The sequence below is a fragment of the Zootoca vivipara genome, chromosome 11, assembly GCF_965207765.1.
Source record: "Zootoca vivipara chromosome 11, rZooViv2.hap1.1, whole genome shotgun sequence".
NCBI classification, from domain to species: Eukaryota; Metazoa; Chordata; class Lepidosauria; order Squamata; family Lacertidae; genus Zootoca; species Zootoca vivipara.
This window is the reverse complement of record NC_142594.1, coordinates 58,423,923-58,442,424: the sequence shown is the minus strand read 5'-3', so window position 1 is coordinate 58,442,424 and position 18,502 is coordinate 58,423,923. Positions and strand designations below refer to the sequence as shown.

At 49.7% G+C, this 18,502-nt stretch overlaps 1 protein-coding gene across 1 annotated transcript in view; it reads right to left on the bottom strand.

The window, feature by feature from the left end:
* Positions 1-18,502, bottom strand: part of LOC118079413 (uncharacterized) — a 38,971-nt gene that overhangs the window by 6,204 nt on the left and 14,265 nt on the right. Inside the window, exons 2-7 of the mRNA XM_088654389.1 lie at positions 15,758-15,895; positions 12,455-12,960; positions 12,172-12,253; positions 11,821-11,903; positions 11,058-11,184; positions 5,117-10,002 (exon numbers count right to left, since the gene is read on the bottom strand). Of these exons, the coding sequence (XP_088510515.1) occupies positions 8,837-10,002; positions 11,058-11,184; positions 11,821-11,903; positions 12,172-12,253; positions 12,455-12,868 (1,872 nt within the window). The 5' untranslated portion in view covers positions 12,869-12,960; positions 15,758-15,895 and the 3' untranslated portion in view covers positions 5,117-8,836. The remainder of the gene's footprint in view (positions 1-5,116; positions 10,003-11,057; positions 11,185-11,820; positions 11,904-12,171; positions 12,254-12,454; positions 12,961-15,757; positions 15,896-18,502) is intronic.

Here is an 18,502-nt window from a genome sequence, read left to right as displayed (position 1 = left end):
GAGGTGGGGGGGCGCCCCAGCCGCAGCTAGTCCAAGTGAGAAGGGGACAGAGCCTAGTCACCAAGTTCAGTGGCGACCCTAGGGAGTACCTAGGATTCGAGACAGAAATAAATTATGCGCTGGAATTGCATGCAGCAGAATTCCCAGATGACGCGCACAGAGTCTCCTTTATCATAGAGCATTTGACGGGGGCCGCCCGGGAATGGGTAAGACCGCTCATCGCGCAAAAAAATCCTTGCATGAAGAACGCAAAATTATTTCTAGAAGCCTTAAAAATAATGTACGCTAGCGACAGTGAAATGGAGGCCACTAAACAGGAGCTTCATAACTTAACACAAGGAAAATCGACAGTTAGGGACTACTGGGCGAGATTCACCATGCTGGTGCACAAACTGGGGTGGGATCTGCAAAGTGAGCCAGTGAAATCAGCCTTCTACCTGGGTTTGCACGCAGACGTTAAGGATGAGCTGGCAAGAGGTCCCAGACCGCAGACTATGGATCAGTTAAGCAAAGCGGCGCTAGCGGTGGGGGTGAGACAGGAATCCAGATGGTATGACAAACAAGCGACGCGCGCAGCAAAACCTTGGTTCCCACGCTCCCAGGACAGACCACATCACCAAACCCCACCCCAGGGCCCGCCCCCAGACCCGTCCAGACCAAGCCCAGAGCCGGAACCGATGGAGATCGGGGGAGCGCGCGCGCGAGGGCTTTTCAAACCCCGGCGGCGCCAAGACGCAAGGAGGGAAGGGGCGGGAATTGCTTTCTCTGCAACTCCCCCCGGCATCGCGTCAGAGACTGCCCTCATCGCAGAGAGTGGCAAGGAAAGGCGGGAACGGTTGTACCTTCCCTCACTGACGCAGCACCACAGCAGGGAAACGAGACAGCCTGGCTGCAGGAGACAAGGGGCAGCAGCCAGGCACAGTCAGCAGACAACAGCCCCAGCCTGCCCACCCGCACAGAGAGGAGCAGAGCCAGCCCACCCCTCCCAGAGCAGGAGTGGTTCTAGAAGTCACGCTAACGCTCCCAAATGGCTATCCCCTGACAGTCCTCGCCTTAATTGACAGTGGTGCCTCAGCCAACTTCTTCTCGAGAAACTTTGCAGAAGAGCACCAGATCCAACTTCTGCAGCTGGATTTTCCCCTGCACGTAGCCACCATTGACGGCAGAGAGTTGCTGGGAGGGGCCATCACTCATCAACCCCCCCCCATGAGAATGACGGTGGGAAGGCACTCAGAGACACTGGCTTTCAACGTCACAACCATCTCAGACCCCCCCATCGTTTTGGGAATGAGCTGGCTGGCGCGCCACGACCCCTCCATAAGTTGGCACCAGAGATGCATCACGTTTGGGTCGGACTTTTGTCTGGAACATTGCATGCAGCACCAACCAGGGGAGGGGCCTCCGATAGCCACGGTGGCCACCATGCATGTCAAAGGGGGTGAGGCGATACCCAAGCCGTACTGGGACCTGCAGGAGGTCTTCAGCGAAGCGGAGTCCGACCACCTACCCCCACACAGGCCTTTTGACTGCCAGATCAACCTGGTGCCAGGGGCAACGATACCCCCAGCCAAGCTGTACGCCATGTCAGATCAGGAACTGGAGGATCTGCGCGCTTTCATCGACAAGAACCTCAAGCGGGGGTTCATCAGAGAAAGCAAGGCAGCAGGGGGCAGCCCGGTCTTCTGGGTGGACAAGAAAGACACGCAACAGCGCCGTCTTGTGGTGGATTTTAGACGACTGAATTCAGTGACAGAGCCAGTGGCTTTCCCAATGCCCAGAGTGGATGATCTCCTGACAGCGGCACGCAGGGGCAAGATTTTCACCAAGCTAGACCTAAGAGGGGCGTACAACTTGATCAGGATCCGGGAAGGCGATGAATGGAAAACCACGATGTTCACGCCTCTGGGCTCTTTTGAATATCTGGTGATGCCCTTCGGGTTGCAAGGGGGCTCAGCATGCTTCCAGGCCTTCATGCACCACGTCCTGGGGTCCCTCCTCTTCAAGAACTGCTTGGTCTTCCTAGATGACATACTTATCTATTCCAATGACCCAGTGCAGCATGTGAAGGATGTCAGGGAGGTGTTGCAGCGCCTGAAGGACAACCACCTGTATGTGAAGCTGGAGAAGTGCAAGTTTCACACCAAAGAGGTGGACTTCCTGGGCTACAAGCTGTCAGACAAGGGGCTGGCGATGGACAAGGACAAGGTGCAGGCCATCCTGGACTGGCACAGCCCCAGGACGCGCAAAGATGCCCAACGCCTACTAGGCTTCGCTAACTTCTACAGGAAGTTCATCAAGAACTTCTCTCGTGTCACGGCTCCTATCACCGACTGCCTGAGAGGCAAGCAGAAGTTCCGGTGGACACCAGAGGCGCAAGCAGCGTTCGAAAGCCTCAAGAGGGTATTCGCTTCAGACCAGCACCTGTTCCACGTGGTGCAGGATGCGCCCCTACGCCTGGAGACAGATGCTTCGGACAAGGCTCTGGGAGCGATTCTGTTGCAACTGGACGCCAACAGAGTGGAGACCCTGTGCCTTCTTCTCCAGGAAGCTGACCCAGCCAGAACGCAACTACACAGTGTTTGATAGGGAACTTCTCGCGATCCACGCTGCGTTCCAGCACTGGCGACACTTCCTGGTGGGCGCCAAGCACCCCATCCAGGTGTGCACAGACCACAAGAACCTGGAGTTCTGGAGAACTGCCAGGGTGCTCAACCAGCGGCAGATACGGTGGGCAGAGTTCTTCTCGAACTTCAACTTCTCCATCCACTACATCCCGGGGGAGCAGAATGTCAGGGCGGATGCCCTCTCCCGCAAGCCAGAGTACATGGAGGAGTTGCCACCAGCACCCAGGCACATTTTCCCCCCATCAGCATGGTCATGCGGAGCAGCAGTGGTGAGCGAGGCAGAACTCACAGCACTGACAGCAGCTGATGAATTTGCCACCCGCATCTTCAGAGAACTGAGAGGGGGGAGGGAGCAAGCTAAAGACTTTGAGGAAAGGAGGGGTTTGCTTTTTTACAGGGGAGCCCTGTACCTGCCAACCAAACAGCTGAGAGGTAAGGCCCTCAAGCAGATGCACGACAACCCAACGGCGGGTCATTTCGGAAGGGACAAAACCACTCACCTAGTCATGAGACACTTCTGGTGGCCAGGGGTGCGGGAGGATGTTCGGGATTATGTAAGGGGATGTGACACCTGCCAGCGAGCAAAGGTGGTCAGAGCGCCACCAGCAGGTTTGCTGGAGCCATTAGCCACACCGCACAGGCCGTGGGAAGTAGTGTCCATGGACTTCATCACAGACCTGCCGTCGTCCAGGGGCAAGACCGCAGTGTTGGTGGTGGTGGACCTCATGTCCAAAATGTGCCACTTTATACCGTGTGCCAGGGCGGTCTCGGCAGAAGAGACGGCCAAACTGTTTGTTGACCACGTATTCAGACTGCATGGATTGCCTTTAAGAGTTATTTCGGATCGTGGCCGCCAATTTGTTTCCAGTTTCTGGCGGCGGCTAATGAACCTCCTGCAGGTGGAGGTCAGTTTGTCTACGGCTCGGCACCCGCAGACCAATGGACAGGCGGAGCGGGTCAACGCCATTCTGCAGCAGTACCTGAGATGTTACGTCAGCCAGAGGCAAACGGACTGGGTGGATCGCCTGCCACTGGCAGAATTTGCCTACAACAATGCGGTGCACGTCTCCACAGGGGTGTCGCCCTTTAAGGCCAACTACGGGCGCGACCTCAGATCTTTCCCGGAGAGGGAGGGGGAGGAGGAGGAAGAGGGTCCACAGGCAGAGGATTGGGCAGAGGACCTGGAGACGGTGCACCAGCAGCTCAGAGAACACTTGGAGAGGGCCAAGGAAGCGTACAAGAAGGGGGCAGATCGCTACAGGCGACCGGGAGAGGTCATCAGGGTGGGGGACAAGGTTTGGTTATCCTCGGAAGGTCTTCCCACCAGGGGGCGATGCAAAAAGTTAGCACCCAGGAGGCTGGGCCCCTTCACGGTCACGCAACAGGTCAACCCGGTAGCCTTCAGGCTAGCACTGCCGGAGGACATGAGAGTGCACCCAGTGTTTCATAGATCACTGCTGTCGCCGTACAGGGAAAGTACCAGGTTCAGGGACAGCGATCAGCCTCCAGAGAGAGGGGGGGAGACGGGAGACGCCCGACAGCTCAATGAGGCAACTGAGATTTTAGACTCAAGGAGAGGGGTGAGAGGGCTGGAGTACCTGATAGCATGGGAGGACACTCCGCCGTCCCACAATGAGTGGATACCGGCCACGGAAGTACCTGAGGAATTTTTAGTGGAAGAGTTCCACGCCCTGTTCCCCCACAGGCCCAAGCCCTGGCACATGGAAAGGGAGGAAGAGGGGGAGGGGCGGGAGGAAGGGATCGCAGGCAGCAGCTCTCCATGGAGATGGGAAGCGGAATTTGAGGACACGGAAGAAGAGGTGTGGGTTTCACCGAGGTCGACGACGTCAGAGGCAGGAGAGGACTGGCAGAACATTTTTACTCCAACCAGCTCTGACGCCACTGACTTCTTGGGATTCCCGTCTTCTCAGGGGGAAGGAGAAAGATCGCAGGATTGGGGGGAAATTTTTACACCCACAGGCTCGGATGCCACAGACTTCTTGGGGTTTCACTCGTCCCCAGCAAGCAGAGAGCCACTAGGGAGGGGGGGAGAGGAGCCTGGGAGGGGGGTGGATGTGAGGGACAAGGGATACAGGGAAGTCCCTCCCATCTTAAGTTCCAGCCCATCCCCAAGCGCTGGAGAGAGTAAGGAGAGCTCTGCCTCCAGCGGAGAGTCAGGAAGTGGTGTCCGAGGCTCAGGCAAGGTTGTGGAGCCCAGGCCGCAGGTGGGACAGGAAGTTGGACGCACGGGGGGGAGGCCAATCCCCCCAACTCCCGAATTGCGACGCAAGCGTAGGGGGAAGAGGTTGGGTCTGCCAAAGTTGTGGTGCTGGAAGAAAACGCGCCAATCGCCATTCGGGAGTTCTGACACCTCACCTTAAGGATGCATTTTTACTGCTCTGAACACTGTAAATAATCAGCACTTAATAAAAGCCTTAAAAGACCATGCTGGAGTCGTTACTCTAGAGTAGCCATACCAGGCCCTCTGACACCTAAGGACAGTACTCTTAGGAAACTTGACCCATTCCTCGGTCGAAATGGCCTGTTAAGAGTAGGTGGTCGTCTCAAGCAAGCTAAATTAGAGTTAAATGAAAGAAACCCTCTAATTATACCTGGTCAGCACCACATCGCTTCTCTGATTGTACTGCATTACCACCAGGTCAGACATCAAGGACGTCTATTTACAGAAGGAGCTTTACGTTCTGCTGGTTTTTGGATAGTGGGAGCCAAACGACTTGTGAGTACTGAAATTTATAAATGTATTACTTGCCATAAGCTTCGTGGCATACTCCAAACACAAAAGATGGCCAATCTTCCAGCTGACAGACTCAGCACAGACCCTCCCTTTACCTATGTAGGCCTCGATGTCTTCGGCCCCTGGTCTGTTTCCGCACGTCGTACTAGAGGAGGTTATGCAAGCAGCAAGCGCTGGGCAGTCTTGTTCACCTGCATGTCTATTAGAGCTGTCCACATTGAAGTGATTGAGTCTATGGACACGTCTAGCTTTATTAATGCTTTAAGACGTTTTATTGCTATTAGAGGCCCTATAAAACACATTCGCTCTGACAGAGGCACTAATTTCATTGGTGCCTCCAAAGAACTGAGCATTCTCTCAAACTAAGACACAAAACAAGTAGAAAGATATTTGAGCAGTCAAGCTTGTATATGGACCTTCAATCCACCACATTCTTCCCACATGGGAGGAACTTGGGAAAGAATGATAGGAGTGGCTTGTAGGATCTTAGATTCCATCTTCCTACAAATAGGGAATACTTGGCTTACTCACAAGAGTCTGAAAACCTTCATGGCAGAAGTTGCAGCAATTATTAATGCCAGACCTTTAACCCATCTCCAATGACCCAGAAGAACCTTTTTTGTTGACACCGACAACTCTCCTTACTCAAAAAATTGAAGTAGTCAGTACACCTCCTGGTGAGTTCACTAACAAAGACTTGCATTTGCGTCAATGGAGACAGGTTCAAAGTCTTGCAAACACCTTCTGGGATAGGTGGAAGAAACAGTACATCTCTATTCTACAATCAAGATCTAAATGGCAAACTGCCAAGCCTAATCTAAACGTTGGCGACATCGTTCTTGTTAAAGACTGTCAGTCTCAAAGGAATGAATGGCCATTAGCCTGCATCACCAAAGTCTTTCCAAGTGAAGATAGAAGAGTCAGGAAAGTGGAAATTAAAGTATGCAAAAACCAACAAACAAAGTTGTTTCTTAGACCAGTCTCTGAACTGGTTCTACTGTTGTCATCGGGGGAATCAAATAGTAGTATCTGTTGATACCAAGCGGGGAGTGTCGTGCCTTTGGCACGGGCAAAGTTCATAAATGTATTTAGTTTGTATGGGCTGTTATTGTACTGGGTAGCACGGCTCCACCTACTGGCCAAAAAGAATATTGCAAGAACGACAGTTGCTGACAGTTGGGATACCGTGTTTCCCCCTTTTTAAGACACCGTCTTATTCTTTTTTTTACTCAAAAAAACCCACGGTGTCTTATTTTCAGGGGATGTCTTGTACCTTAAGGCCTCCTCAGAGGGGCCAGGCAGCTGGCTCGGGGTGCTGCTGGGCGCTCTGTGCGGTGCTGCTGCAGCAGCCGGTTCCAAGCACCAAGGCAGCAGGCTGCTGGCTCAGTGCTCCGCCTGGTGCTGCTGGGCGTTTCGAGCGCTCGGCACTGCGGAGCGCTCCGCTCTGCAGCCGCCGGTTCCGGTGGCGGGGCGGCCGGCAAAAAAAAAAAATTAAAGAGGCCAGGCCGCTGTGCTCCTGTAAAAAAAAACCCATGCTCCTGTAATAAGGGATCAAAGTAGGAACGAGAAGCACATAAGGAGCTGGAAAACGCGTGGGACAAAGATCCTGACTTGATCACAGCATCCCCCCGGTGAAATCAGGCTGGGGGAGAGGGGATCCCATCAGGAGGATCGAGAGATCCTAGGGAACCCGATCGAAGCGGCAGGAAAAGGAAGGCAGGATCCATCGGGCGGGAAGTGAGGCGGCGCTAGGACCCGGCGGCTCCTTTGTTTGGGGCGGGCGGGGTGAGGGAGGGGGCGAGGGAGGAGGAGGGGAGGCGAGGGAGGGAGGGAGGAAGCTCGACGGCGGCGGCGGCGGCAGCAGAAACGGCAACGGAGGGTCCCCTGCTTCCCGCCGCCGCCTGCCGCCACCTCCGGGCCCGCGGGCAGGGCGGGCGCGCTCACCTGTCTCGGCTGCGGTCGGCCCGGCCCTCTCCACCCAGGCGCTCCAGCTCTGCCCCGCGAAGTCATCGAGATTCGGCAGCCGCCGATCCACAGCAGCCATTGCTGCTGCTGCTACCACCGCCGCGCGTCCACGCACCGCCATCACCGCACGGGAACGCGCAGCCCTCCCCGCTGGCCGCGCTCCGCTCTGCAGCCGCCGGTTCCGGTGGCGGGGCGGCCGGCAAATAAATAATAATAAAGAGGCCAGGCCGCTGCGCTCTGCCCGGCGCTGCGGAGCGCTCTGCTCTGCAGCCGCCGGTTCCGGTGGCGGGGCGGCAGGCTGCCTCGGGCAGGCAAAAAAAAGAGAGGCCAGGCTGCTGGCGCGGGCGCTCCAGGCGTTCGCTGCTGCAGCAGCAGCCGGTTCCAGGCCCCTCTGGCTGGCTGGGTCCCGCTGGCTGGCTGGGGCGCTCGACGGTCTCGTTCTACACGGCATGGAGGTATGCCTTATTTTCGGGGGGTGTCTTATGTTTCACTAATGCTAAAAAATGCTGCCATGGCTTACTCTCTGACTACGTATTAAAAAAGGGGAAACACGGTAGTTGGTGGCTGAGGTTAGAGAGGAGGAGTTCAGTGGGTGTGAGGGTACCAGAGGGAGTCCTGTTACATGTTCTCCACCTGCAAGATTGTATCGTTGTTTTACCATTTAATACTTGTCTTCACACTTATTATTTGTCTTATTCAATTTGTTTTACCTCGTTCTTGACTGTTAATAAAGTATAGGATTAAAAGTAAAAAAAAAGTCTCTTTTTTCCGTCGAAGACAAGAAGGTTTAGCTGTATGTCGAACTACCTAGGTCACCAGGCACGGTAGTGAGGACAGCACACTTCTACTCTCACTTCTCTTATTCAGCAGTGAGATGCAGCACCAGCAAAAGGAAAAAAAGAAAAGAAAATGCTATTCTAGGCTGCATCAACAGAAATATAGAAGGAATATATAGAAAATATAGAAGGAAGTCATGCTCTAATCTAACTTGGAATGACTCCACCTAGAATTGTGTGTCCAGTTTTGGGCACCACAAGTTAAGAAGGATATTGACAAACTGGAGCATGTGTAGAGGAGGGTGATCGTGGCTCAGAAAAGGTCTTATGAGGAATGGCTGAATTCAGTATGTTAAGCCTGGAAAAGAGGAGATTGAGAGAAGGTCTGATAGCTATCTTGAAATATTGAAACGGCTGTCCCATTGAAAATGGGGCAACCTCATATTCTCCTGCTCTGGAGGACAGGACCCTAATCAATGGCTTCAAGTTATAAAAAAGGAGGTTCTGAGTAAACTTCAGGTAGAACCTTCTGACAGTAGGAGCTCTTCGACAGTGAAACCGACTCCTTGGAAGACGGTGGATTTTCCTCCTTTGCAGGTTCTTAAGCGGAGGTTGGATGACTATCTGTCTTGCATGCTTCAGTTGAAATTACAGCATTGTAGGAGGTTGGACTAGATGGCCCTTGGAGCCCCTTCAAACTATAGAATTCTACATTTCTATGATTCTATGATTGTACTGGTATGCATTCTTTGATGTGAAGTGAGATTGACTCGCTGACTGAAGCTCTTTCCACATTGCAAGCAGTGATATGGTTTCTCCCCTGTATGAATTCTTTCATGCGCCGTGAGATTGGACCTCTGATTGAAGCTCTTTCCACATTCCAAGCACTGATACGGTTTCTCCCCTGTATGAATTCTTTGATGAGCTGTGAGATGGGTGTTCTGACTGAAGTTCTTTCCACATTCCAAGCACTGATAAGGCTTCTCCCCTGTATGTATTCTTTGATGGGACATGAGGTTGGAACTCTGACTGAAGCTCTTTCCACATTCAATGCACTGATATGGATTCTCAGTTGTATGAATTCTTTGATGGGCTGCGAGACTTTCCTTCTGGGTGAAGCTCTTTCTACATTCCAAGCACTGATATGGTTTCTCCCCTGTGTGAATTCTTTCATGGGAAGTGAGACTTTCCTTCCAGGTGAAGCTCTTTCCACATTCCATGCACTGATAGGGTTTCTCCTCAATATGAGTTCTTTTATGGGAATTGAGATGGGAGTTCCGACTGAAGGTCTTTCCACATTCCAAGCACTGAAATGGTTTCTCCCCTGTATGAATTCTTTGATGGAAACTGAGATTTAACTTCTGGGTGAAGCTCTTTCCACATTCCAAACACTGAAATGGCTTCTCTCCTGTATGAATTCTTTGATGCACCCTAAGAACAGCACTCTGACTGAAGCTCCTCCCACATTCTAGGCAGTGATACGGTTTCTCGCCACTGTGTGTTCTTTGATGGGAAATGAGTTGGGAGTTACGACTGAAGCTCTTTCCACATTCCAAGCACTGATATGGTTTCTCCCCTGTATGAATTCTTTGATGCGAAGTGAGACTTTCCTTCCAAGCGAAGTTCTTACCGCATTCCAAGCATTGATATGGTTTCTCCCCTGTATGAATTCTTTGATGGGCTGTGAGATTAGTCCTATGACTAAAGCTCTTTCCACATTCCAAGCACTGATAGGATTTCTTCCCAAAGGCATTTCTTTCTGAGGAAGTGGAAGGGGACCTTTGACTGAAGTTACCTTCACACTCAGAATATTTATTTCCCTTCTCTATTGTGTAGACATTGTCATGGTCTCCCTCGTTATTAATTTCTAATTCATCACCACCTGCAACAAAAAGAGAAACTGATCATAGTCTCAGGAAGAAATGCAGCCCTTGGTTATTGAACAATGCTAATTAATGCTTGGGACAGAGGAAGAACAGAAGGTCTTACAACAGGCTTCACTGGTTTTGTTGACAGCCATTAATGAACATATTTATGGGAACCTGAGTGTCAGGAACAGGTCAACAATAAATCACATGGAGTAAGTGAAGTTAACTCTTTATGAGAAGAAACAGCCTGCTCAGTGCTGTCAGGCCTCACAAGCAGAGCAAGACTTCCCAGTAGGTCTTGCCCCTGTGCCTCTAAGAGTCTAAGATTTTATGATTCCAACATCAGTCATCTCTTTGGTCAACCATAAACTGACAGAAACTGACCTTGCCCCTATGAGACAGTTATGGGAACTGAAGGTCCCTGCCATCCCACAACTGAATAAGCCAACCTCTTCTCCTGGATCCTTCCCAAGTGATCTGAGACTCTGCCGGTGGAACTGTCTCTGCTCCTCCCCCTCATACCTCTTCTGGTTTAGGAAGATAAGGTGGGAGGAAAGCTTGTCACAGCAGGAGGGAGGAGACACCCTGGCTTCTTCACCAGCCTACCTCTCTTCCTCAGCTTCTGCTTCTGGACTTCTCTCTGCCACAGGTTCCCCTTGCTGCTTCCTCCCACCATTGCTCTGCATCCGGTCAGTCCATGAGACTGGGATTTGAAAAGCCTGGCTTTTCTGGCCAAATCATAGAATTTGCGCCATATCCAATGTTAGTCATCTCTTTGGTCAACCAAAAACTAACAGAAGCAGAAACAGAAAAACCTGACAGAAGCTACTTCAACTTCCATAAGATCTCTGAAGCCTAAATTTCAAAAGGACTAGGAAGTTCAGACCAACCAGGTTTAAAAAGGCAAAACTGGAGGATAACTCTATTCACGGTTCACTGTGGGTGTATCAGAATCCCAGATGCTCTTGGTGGTGTTATTGTTTAGCTCCATCAAAATATTGCAGGTTAGTGGCACGGAGATACACATTGAATTTCAAAACAGGTATCATGAGTGAACAGCAAGCTTTACCGAGAGACTCCATAATCCCACAATTCTCCTCCATGACTTCCTTATGCAGAGCTCTCTGGTCAGGATCAAGCAACGCCCACTCCTCATCTGTGAAATGAACAGCTACATCTTTAAAGCACACCAGACCCTAAAATAAAAAGGGAAAGGTCCCCTTCTTAGACAACATACAGATTATCTACTACACATTGCTCTGTTGTTTTCTGCCTGTTCATTGCTGTTTTGTTTTAATGTACATTTTAATTATGGATGCATATTTTTTATTTTTAACAAAACTGTTTTATTGTGTATTTTAATTACTGGTATTCACATTTGGGGGGATGGGTGGAACTCCAAATGGTGTTCTTCAGATCATTCTGTCTGCTCAAGCATTCCAGTTTTCCTCTTTACTCTCTGCTGTTCTGGAGGGGGAAAACCTTCACAATGTCACAGGGAGGGGAAGGAGGGGGAAAGCCGTTTAGTGCAACTGGTGGGGCAGGTGAGGTGAGTCCTGGCCACTGTTTTTTATGATTTGTCAACTGCTTAGAAGCCTATTTTAGCATTAAATGATCAACATAAATGAAACTGAAGCTGCTGATAATTAATACCAGCAACATTCAGGAGGCTATTTAAGGTGAGGTGGTTGTTCATCATTCTCAGGATGTAATGCTCCTGGAATGGCCTTTACAGCCTTTTTTAAGGGCAGTTTTGACAGAAATCAAGAGTAATAGAAACCTGGCTGCCTCATCTAACAGCCTCTTTTCCCCACAATGCTCCTTCTCCCTACCTGATCTGGTTCCATAGCTTCTGCTTCTCCTCTGCCTTCATGCAAAGATGGATGAGGAGGTCTCCCTGGCATCATTCTGTCACCTGTGAGAGGCAACGGTAAGTGGCAGGCCATTAGCACATGCTTCTCTTAGAGGTGAAGCAGTGCACCTCTAACTATAGGTGGGCCTTTTAAAAAGTCTCACCTACTGAGTGCATTTTGACATTTGTATCTTAGCTATGTAAAAATACATGTCCAGACTTTGGGCTCCTGGCCCCAAGTGTCCTCCCCAAAATATGGGGGGGGGCACAGATTAGTGGCAAAATCTACAGAATGTGTAACCAAATGGAAAAACCCCTCCTTTCTCCTTACCCAGTAGCCTCTCTTTGGTGTCCAACGGAGTCATCTCTGCCTCAGAGGAATCCAGGCCCATTTCTGCAAAGATAATCTTTCCCTGAAAGGGCAAAAGGGATTGAAAACAGAGAATGGGGAGAAAGATTAGAAAAGGAATGGCAGAGGCAAAAGCTTTAGGGGTATCAGATATCATTCCTTGGAGGCTTTCCCAAAAAAAGTTGGGGGATTAAGAGAGAATTTTGGGGTACACTCTCTCATGTTCGAAGCCCCTTGGGAGCATCCAGAGAAAAGTCTCTCTCACCTGCTGCTCTGCCTGCTTCCTCTCCTCTGCCTGACTCAGGAGGAAACCTTCGGCCAGGGCCACCGCCTGGGAACTGGTCTCTGCTCCACATTCCCTCACCCAGCTCTCCATCTCCGGTGGAAGGACAGCCAGGAACTGCTCCAAGATCACCAGGTCCAGCATCTCAGCTTTTGTGTGTTTTTCTGGCTTCAGCCACCAAAGGTCAAGGTGGTGGAGTCGGCTGCAAACCTCTCGAGGTCCTTTGGCCTCCTGGTAGCAGAACTGCCTGAAATTTTTTCTCTGCACTTCTGAGCTGAAGGTGTTCTCCTCACCCAGGATCTTCGGTTGAGAGTTTTCCCAGAATCCCCCACTGCTTCCAGTTTGGATGACATGGCCTCTTCCTGCTTCAGGGCCAGCTGAGTCTTGCTCATCCATCTGGGCTCCCAGGAAGCCTCCAAGAGAACGGAAGGAAGCCCCCTTCTTCTTCTGCCAATTCCGTCTGTCCTAAGTAGAGGCGTTTGCAAATCCTACAAAGCAAATACATTGTTCTGTTATGAAATTGATAACAGCCAGGAAAAGAAAAAGGTTCCCTGAATCTTGTTAGGAACCAGGGCTTCACTGAAACACAGCCCAGACTCTGAACTAGCCCTACTAGAAGGGAAGTTAGTATGCAAAATGTGCAGGAAACATTGGGAGTGTCTGTCAAATGAATCAGCCTAGTTGCTCCTGCCTTTCAGTGTTTTCAGTCAATGAAAGAACCTTCCAACAGTTTGACCTCACCCCCAAAGGCACACTCTCCCATTGTCTCCTGAGACAGATGGATGCCAACCAACCCTGGGATCCTCAAGAGTTGCTCTCCCTCCCTCCCACAGTTCAGGACCCATATCCTTCCTGCTTCTGCCTCAGTTTCTAGCATTTGGATTCTCCAATGTTCTCAAGAACAACTGCTGGGGTGGGATCCCTTTTTCTTAGGTCTGGGGGCCAGATACGTATCTGGCCAACCTCTGAGGGCCAAAGGATAGTGCTATAAACAAGTGATGGTAAATAAATTCTCTGTTTGTAAGTGCCCCTTTCCAGCTTTGGCTAGCTTGCCAACCACTGTCCCCTTGGAGCAGAGATGACATGGCCAAGGTAATTCCTGCTGTGGATCAGATAGGATCATTGCAAGGCCCTATCTGGAACTGCTCTTGAAGATGGTTCAGAATCTGCTCCAAATTGCAGAAGCCAGATTGTTGGCTGAGTTTCCTTCCTTTATGAAGGGCATTTATTTCCCACTTTCTTCTCCAAGGAGCATCCATGGGTCTCCCCCTCCTCACTGAAACCCACCCCAATTACAACCCTTGAGAACACATTTAATTCCTGTTTTAAAACAGCTGCATTGGTGGTCCATTCATTCCAGATCCAATTCAAAGTTCTCACAGGAGTATAATATAATAATAAGAATTTATTATTTACACCCCACCCATCTGGCTGGGTTTCCCCAGCCACTCTGGGCGCTCACAACCAAATATTAAAAACACAATGCAGCATTAAATCTTTAAAACTTCCCTAAACAGGGATGCCTTCAGGGGTGGGGTTCACTTAGCCCCCCCTCAAAATATGTGAAGAACTGCCTCCTTCCCTACAGACCTTCTTGGCTGTGAAATTTGGCAGAGAGGCCTCTTTTGGTAGCGGGTGGCCCGAGAGAGGGCATCCTGGGGGCAGATTCCCCCCTTGGGGGATTCCCTCCCCACAGAGGCACCTTCCCCTCTTTCCCAAGGCCTCTGACAACGGAGACGTGTTTTCAGGACCCAGCCTATTCCTGTGATTATTTTTTAACATTTTAAAGTATTTAAAAATGGCTGCAAAATATAACAACACCACAAAGCAGGCCTAGGCAAACTCGGCCCTCCAGATGTTTTGAGACTACAATTCCCATCATCCCTGACCACTGGTCCTATTAGCTAGGGATCATGGGAGTTGTAGTCCATCTCAGGCACTGACCTCTAAAAATGAACCATATGTTGTAGACATTCCCATAAACTAATTGTGCTATACAAATGACAAGAGCAGACTCGGTCCATTGATCTGTATCCTTTCTTATTCCTAGTATTCTCCCGTTGCTTCAACCCACTTTCTCCCATGAGGGATTTTCCCTCAGAACCAGAGCAGGGGGGGAGGAGCCTCTCCCTCTCTCTCTTTCTCTCTCTCTGATTGGCTCCCAGCCCTTTTGGAGGGAAAATCCAAGGAGCCCTTTCTGAGGGAGAGAATTGGACAGGGCCTGATCTGAGAGGGGAGGTGGGGTTTATTATTATTATTATTATTATTATTATTATTATTATTATTATTATTACAATACAGTTGTTGTTGTTGTTATTTGGAGAGGGTTTTTCTGAGGGAGGACTGGCTCTGATCTGAGAGGAAAAGGAGCCCCACAGCAGCTTAGATAGGAAGACGACCCAGTGGAGGGTTTGAGGAGAGTATGGAGGCAGGATTTAATCTGGAGGGCTGAGTCTGAGGAGGCAGGAGAGGGAGAAGCTGTGGGAAGAAGGACTAAACCAGGGTCTCCTCCTTCCAGTCAGGAGGGGAGAGATCTGCTAGGAAAAGGGGACCCCTAAACAAATAACACGGCCTGAGGGGATCCCCTGGGTCTGTGGGAAATCCCAGGGGGTGGCTAAGAGAGAGGAGGGCGGACGAAAAATGCCCCTCACTCAGGAACCAAAGCATTAGGCTGAGAAGGAAGGTGTATAAAAGTATTTAATTGTAACCCTGGTACGTTAATAACTAACTAAATAAATGGACAGAAACCGAGTTAATTCTTTTACCTGCTATGTTAGAAACCTAAACTTCCAACCGAAGCGCAACAAGTGAGCTTTTAGCAACTGAAGTTTAAGAAAAGCAGTGCATCTTTATATTTAGTTTAAGAAATAACTTTTATTTGAAAGGACAGACCTCCTGACCCAAAAACTGTTTCACAAACCTCTTCTTTTTCTTCAGCTCTTTCCTAATACTCTAAATCACTAAGTTTCCCCTCGTATAGGATCCCCACAAGATGGCCTGTGGTAAACTGCAGAAATTCATGTAATTTTACTGCCAAGTGGTGGGTCCGCTATATTTAATGGGCAGTTAGCGGGGCGAGTCTGCCGCATTCTTAGTTGATGGTCATTGGTGGGATCCAAGAGCCCAAAGCAGGGAACCTCAATTTTCACATAACTAAAATATGAAATGGCTACCAATGTCCAAATGCCTCGGCACGTGAGGCTTTTTCCGTGGCCCACCCACCTCTAGTTCGACATGCATAGCTTCATCTCTGACAGAAGCATGCGCTCCTGACTTCTCATTCACCTTTCTGTCTCACAGATGGCGGAGTCATTCTGGCAAGACCGCCTCATCCATCTTTTCTTGCTGGCGGAGGAGAAGTAGCGGCTGTGGAAACGGAGGGGTGTGATGTGTGTACCATGAGGTGGGTCTCAGAGAATAGATCTAAATTACAGGAATTGTTAATAGAAAACCCCACAAAACCTTTGGCAAAAATTTATAAATTTTCACTTCGAATCATAGAATCATAGAGTTGGAAGAGACCCCAAGGGCCATCCAGTCCAACCCCCTGTCGAGCAGGAAACACCATCAATGCATTCCTGACATATGCCTGTCAAGCCTCTGCTTAAAGACCTCCAAAGAAGGAGACTCCACCACACTCCTTGGTAGCAAATTCCACTGCCGAACAGCTCTTACTGTCAGGAAGTTCTTCCTAATGTTTAGGTGGAATCTTCTTTCTTGAAGTTTGAATCCATTGCTCCGTGTCCGCTTCTCTGGAGCAGCAGAAAACAACCTTTCTCCCTCCTCCATATGACATCCTTTCATATATTTGAACATGGCTATCTTGAATGGGATATGAAAGATGAGGTGGTTAACCATGTCATGATAAGATGGGCACAGGATGTCGGAAGAACGATATAGCATCCAATGGGATAAATTGTATGGGGATAAGGGAAAACATATGGAAAACTGTATTTAGGTGGCATTGACACCAGCTAAATTAGCAAAAATATATAAAAAGGATGCGGATAAATGCTGGAAGTGCAACGAAGGAACAGGAGATTATTTCCACTGTTGGTGGAGCTGTAATAAAGTGAGTAAATTCTAGAATGATGTATATGAAAAATTGAAAAGAATGTTAAAATGGACATTTGAAAAAAAAAAACCAGAGATTTTCCTATTAAGCCTAATGCCAGAGAATACCCCTAAGGACAGGAGAAATATCTTATTATACACCTGTGCAGCGGCCAGAATGGTGTTAGCCCGAAATTGGAAAGGAGGCAAAGTCCCATCAATCCAAGATTGGCACATGAAATTAGTAGAGTTCATGAACTTAGCAAAAATAACAGCAATAATTAGGAAGATATCTAAACAGAAATTGAAAACAGAATGGAGTTATGTGGCAGATTATTTTCATAAAGAAGGAATGAGTTCAAAATGGGTGATTTGCCTAGAATAGGACCGACAAGATATTTTGTATATAACAAGAGTAAGGAGGATAGAATTTAATTTAAATATAATTGATAAATATTTAAAGAAGAAACATAAAGGTTTATATATTTAGAAAGGGAACCCATATCAAATGTTTGGAAGTTTTCTATATTTTGTGTGTTTTGTGTTTTCCTTTTTCTCTGTTTTTTCCCTTTTTCTTCTATATGTATTATTGTTTGTATGGCTTTTTAAATAAGAAAAAAATATGTTTAAATTTTTTTAAAAAAATGCATGCATGATCTGAACAGCCCTCCTTGCACCCTGGGACCCTCTTTCTCCCCCATCCAGCCAAAGGGAGGAAAGAGAGGAGACTCACCAGATTGCATGAGGAGCCACCGAGGCAGCGCTTGCAAAAGAGGCCGACCAAGCATCCTCGCCCCGCTTGCAGGAAGTGACAGGAGAGGGACGGAGGGGCTTTTGTTCTGGAGTCCCTGTCCCTGTCCCGCCCCACCCTTCTTTCCTCTCCTCTCCTCTCTGGGAATTCAGCTCAGTTCCTTTTAACCCTTGGCAAGCCGAGCGCCCCAATCAGACTGCCCTCTCTCTGCGTTTCCTTCCTCCAGAGCAAAGGAGGAGCCCTGCGCATTGCACCCCCCCCCCAGTGGTGTGTTTGGAGGGATCTGAGCTGGTCTCTCCCTTGGCCTGAAACAGCAGGAAGAGCTTGCAGGGGAGGCGTGCCCCCCTCCTTGGCCTGCATCTCCTGTCATCCCCATCCTTGTCTTCTGATTGGCTGCGACGCCCTTGGCTGCAGCCAAAACCCAACAAGAACGAACCAGATCCCACGTGGAGGTGATGCGTGGAGGTTCATGGATCGCCCTTCCCCGCGGCGAGTTGAAAGGGGGGGGTGTCCGACGTCCCACCCATTCAAGGCAGCGTCCCTGTCCCATGCACCGCCCTCCCTTCTTTCGAGTTTTCTGGGGGCCTGATCCTGGCTGCGGTGCTTTGGATGTGCGTGTGAGCCTTGTTGGTGGGTGGCTGAGCAGAAAGGAAGGAGGCAGGCGGAGAAGCCTTTTCCTGTTGCCTGATTCCCCCCCCCCCGCCCGCCCCCGTTTCCACCGGCTGGGAAGATAAAGAGGCCCCTGCCGCTCAATCTCGGAGATTGTAAAGGATGATGGGAGGGTGAAAGGGGGTTTCTAGTCTTTTGGGGGGCAGGGTCTTGGAGAGTTTAGAAGAGAGGGCACTGTATAAAAACGGGGATCTAGCGGGGAGGGGGCTGTTGGGGCTCCCCGCATCCTTAGAATCATAGAATCATAGAGTAGGAAGAGACCACAAGGGCCATCCAGTCCAACCCCCTGCCAAGCAGGAAACACCATCAAAGCATTCTTGACATATGGCTGTCAAGCCTCTGCTTAAAGACCCCCAAAGAAGGAGACTCCACCACACTCCTTGGTAGCAAATTCCACTGCCGAACAGCTCTAACTGTCAGGAAGTTCTTCCTAATGTTTAGGTGGAATCTTCTTTCTTGAAGTTTGAATCCATTGCTCTGTGTCCGCTTCTCTGGAGCAGCAGAAAACAATCTTTCTCCCTCCTCCATATGACATCCTTTCATATATTTGAACATGG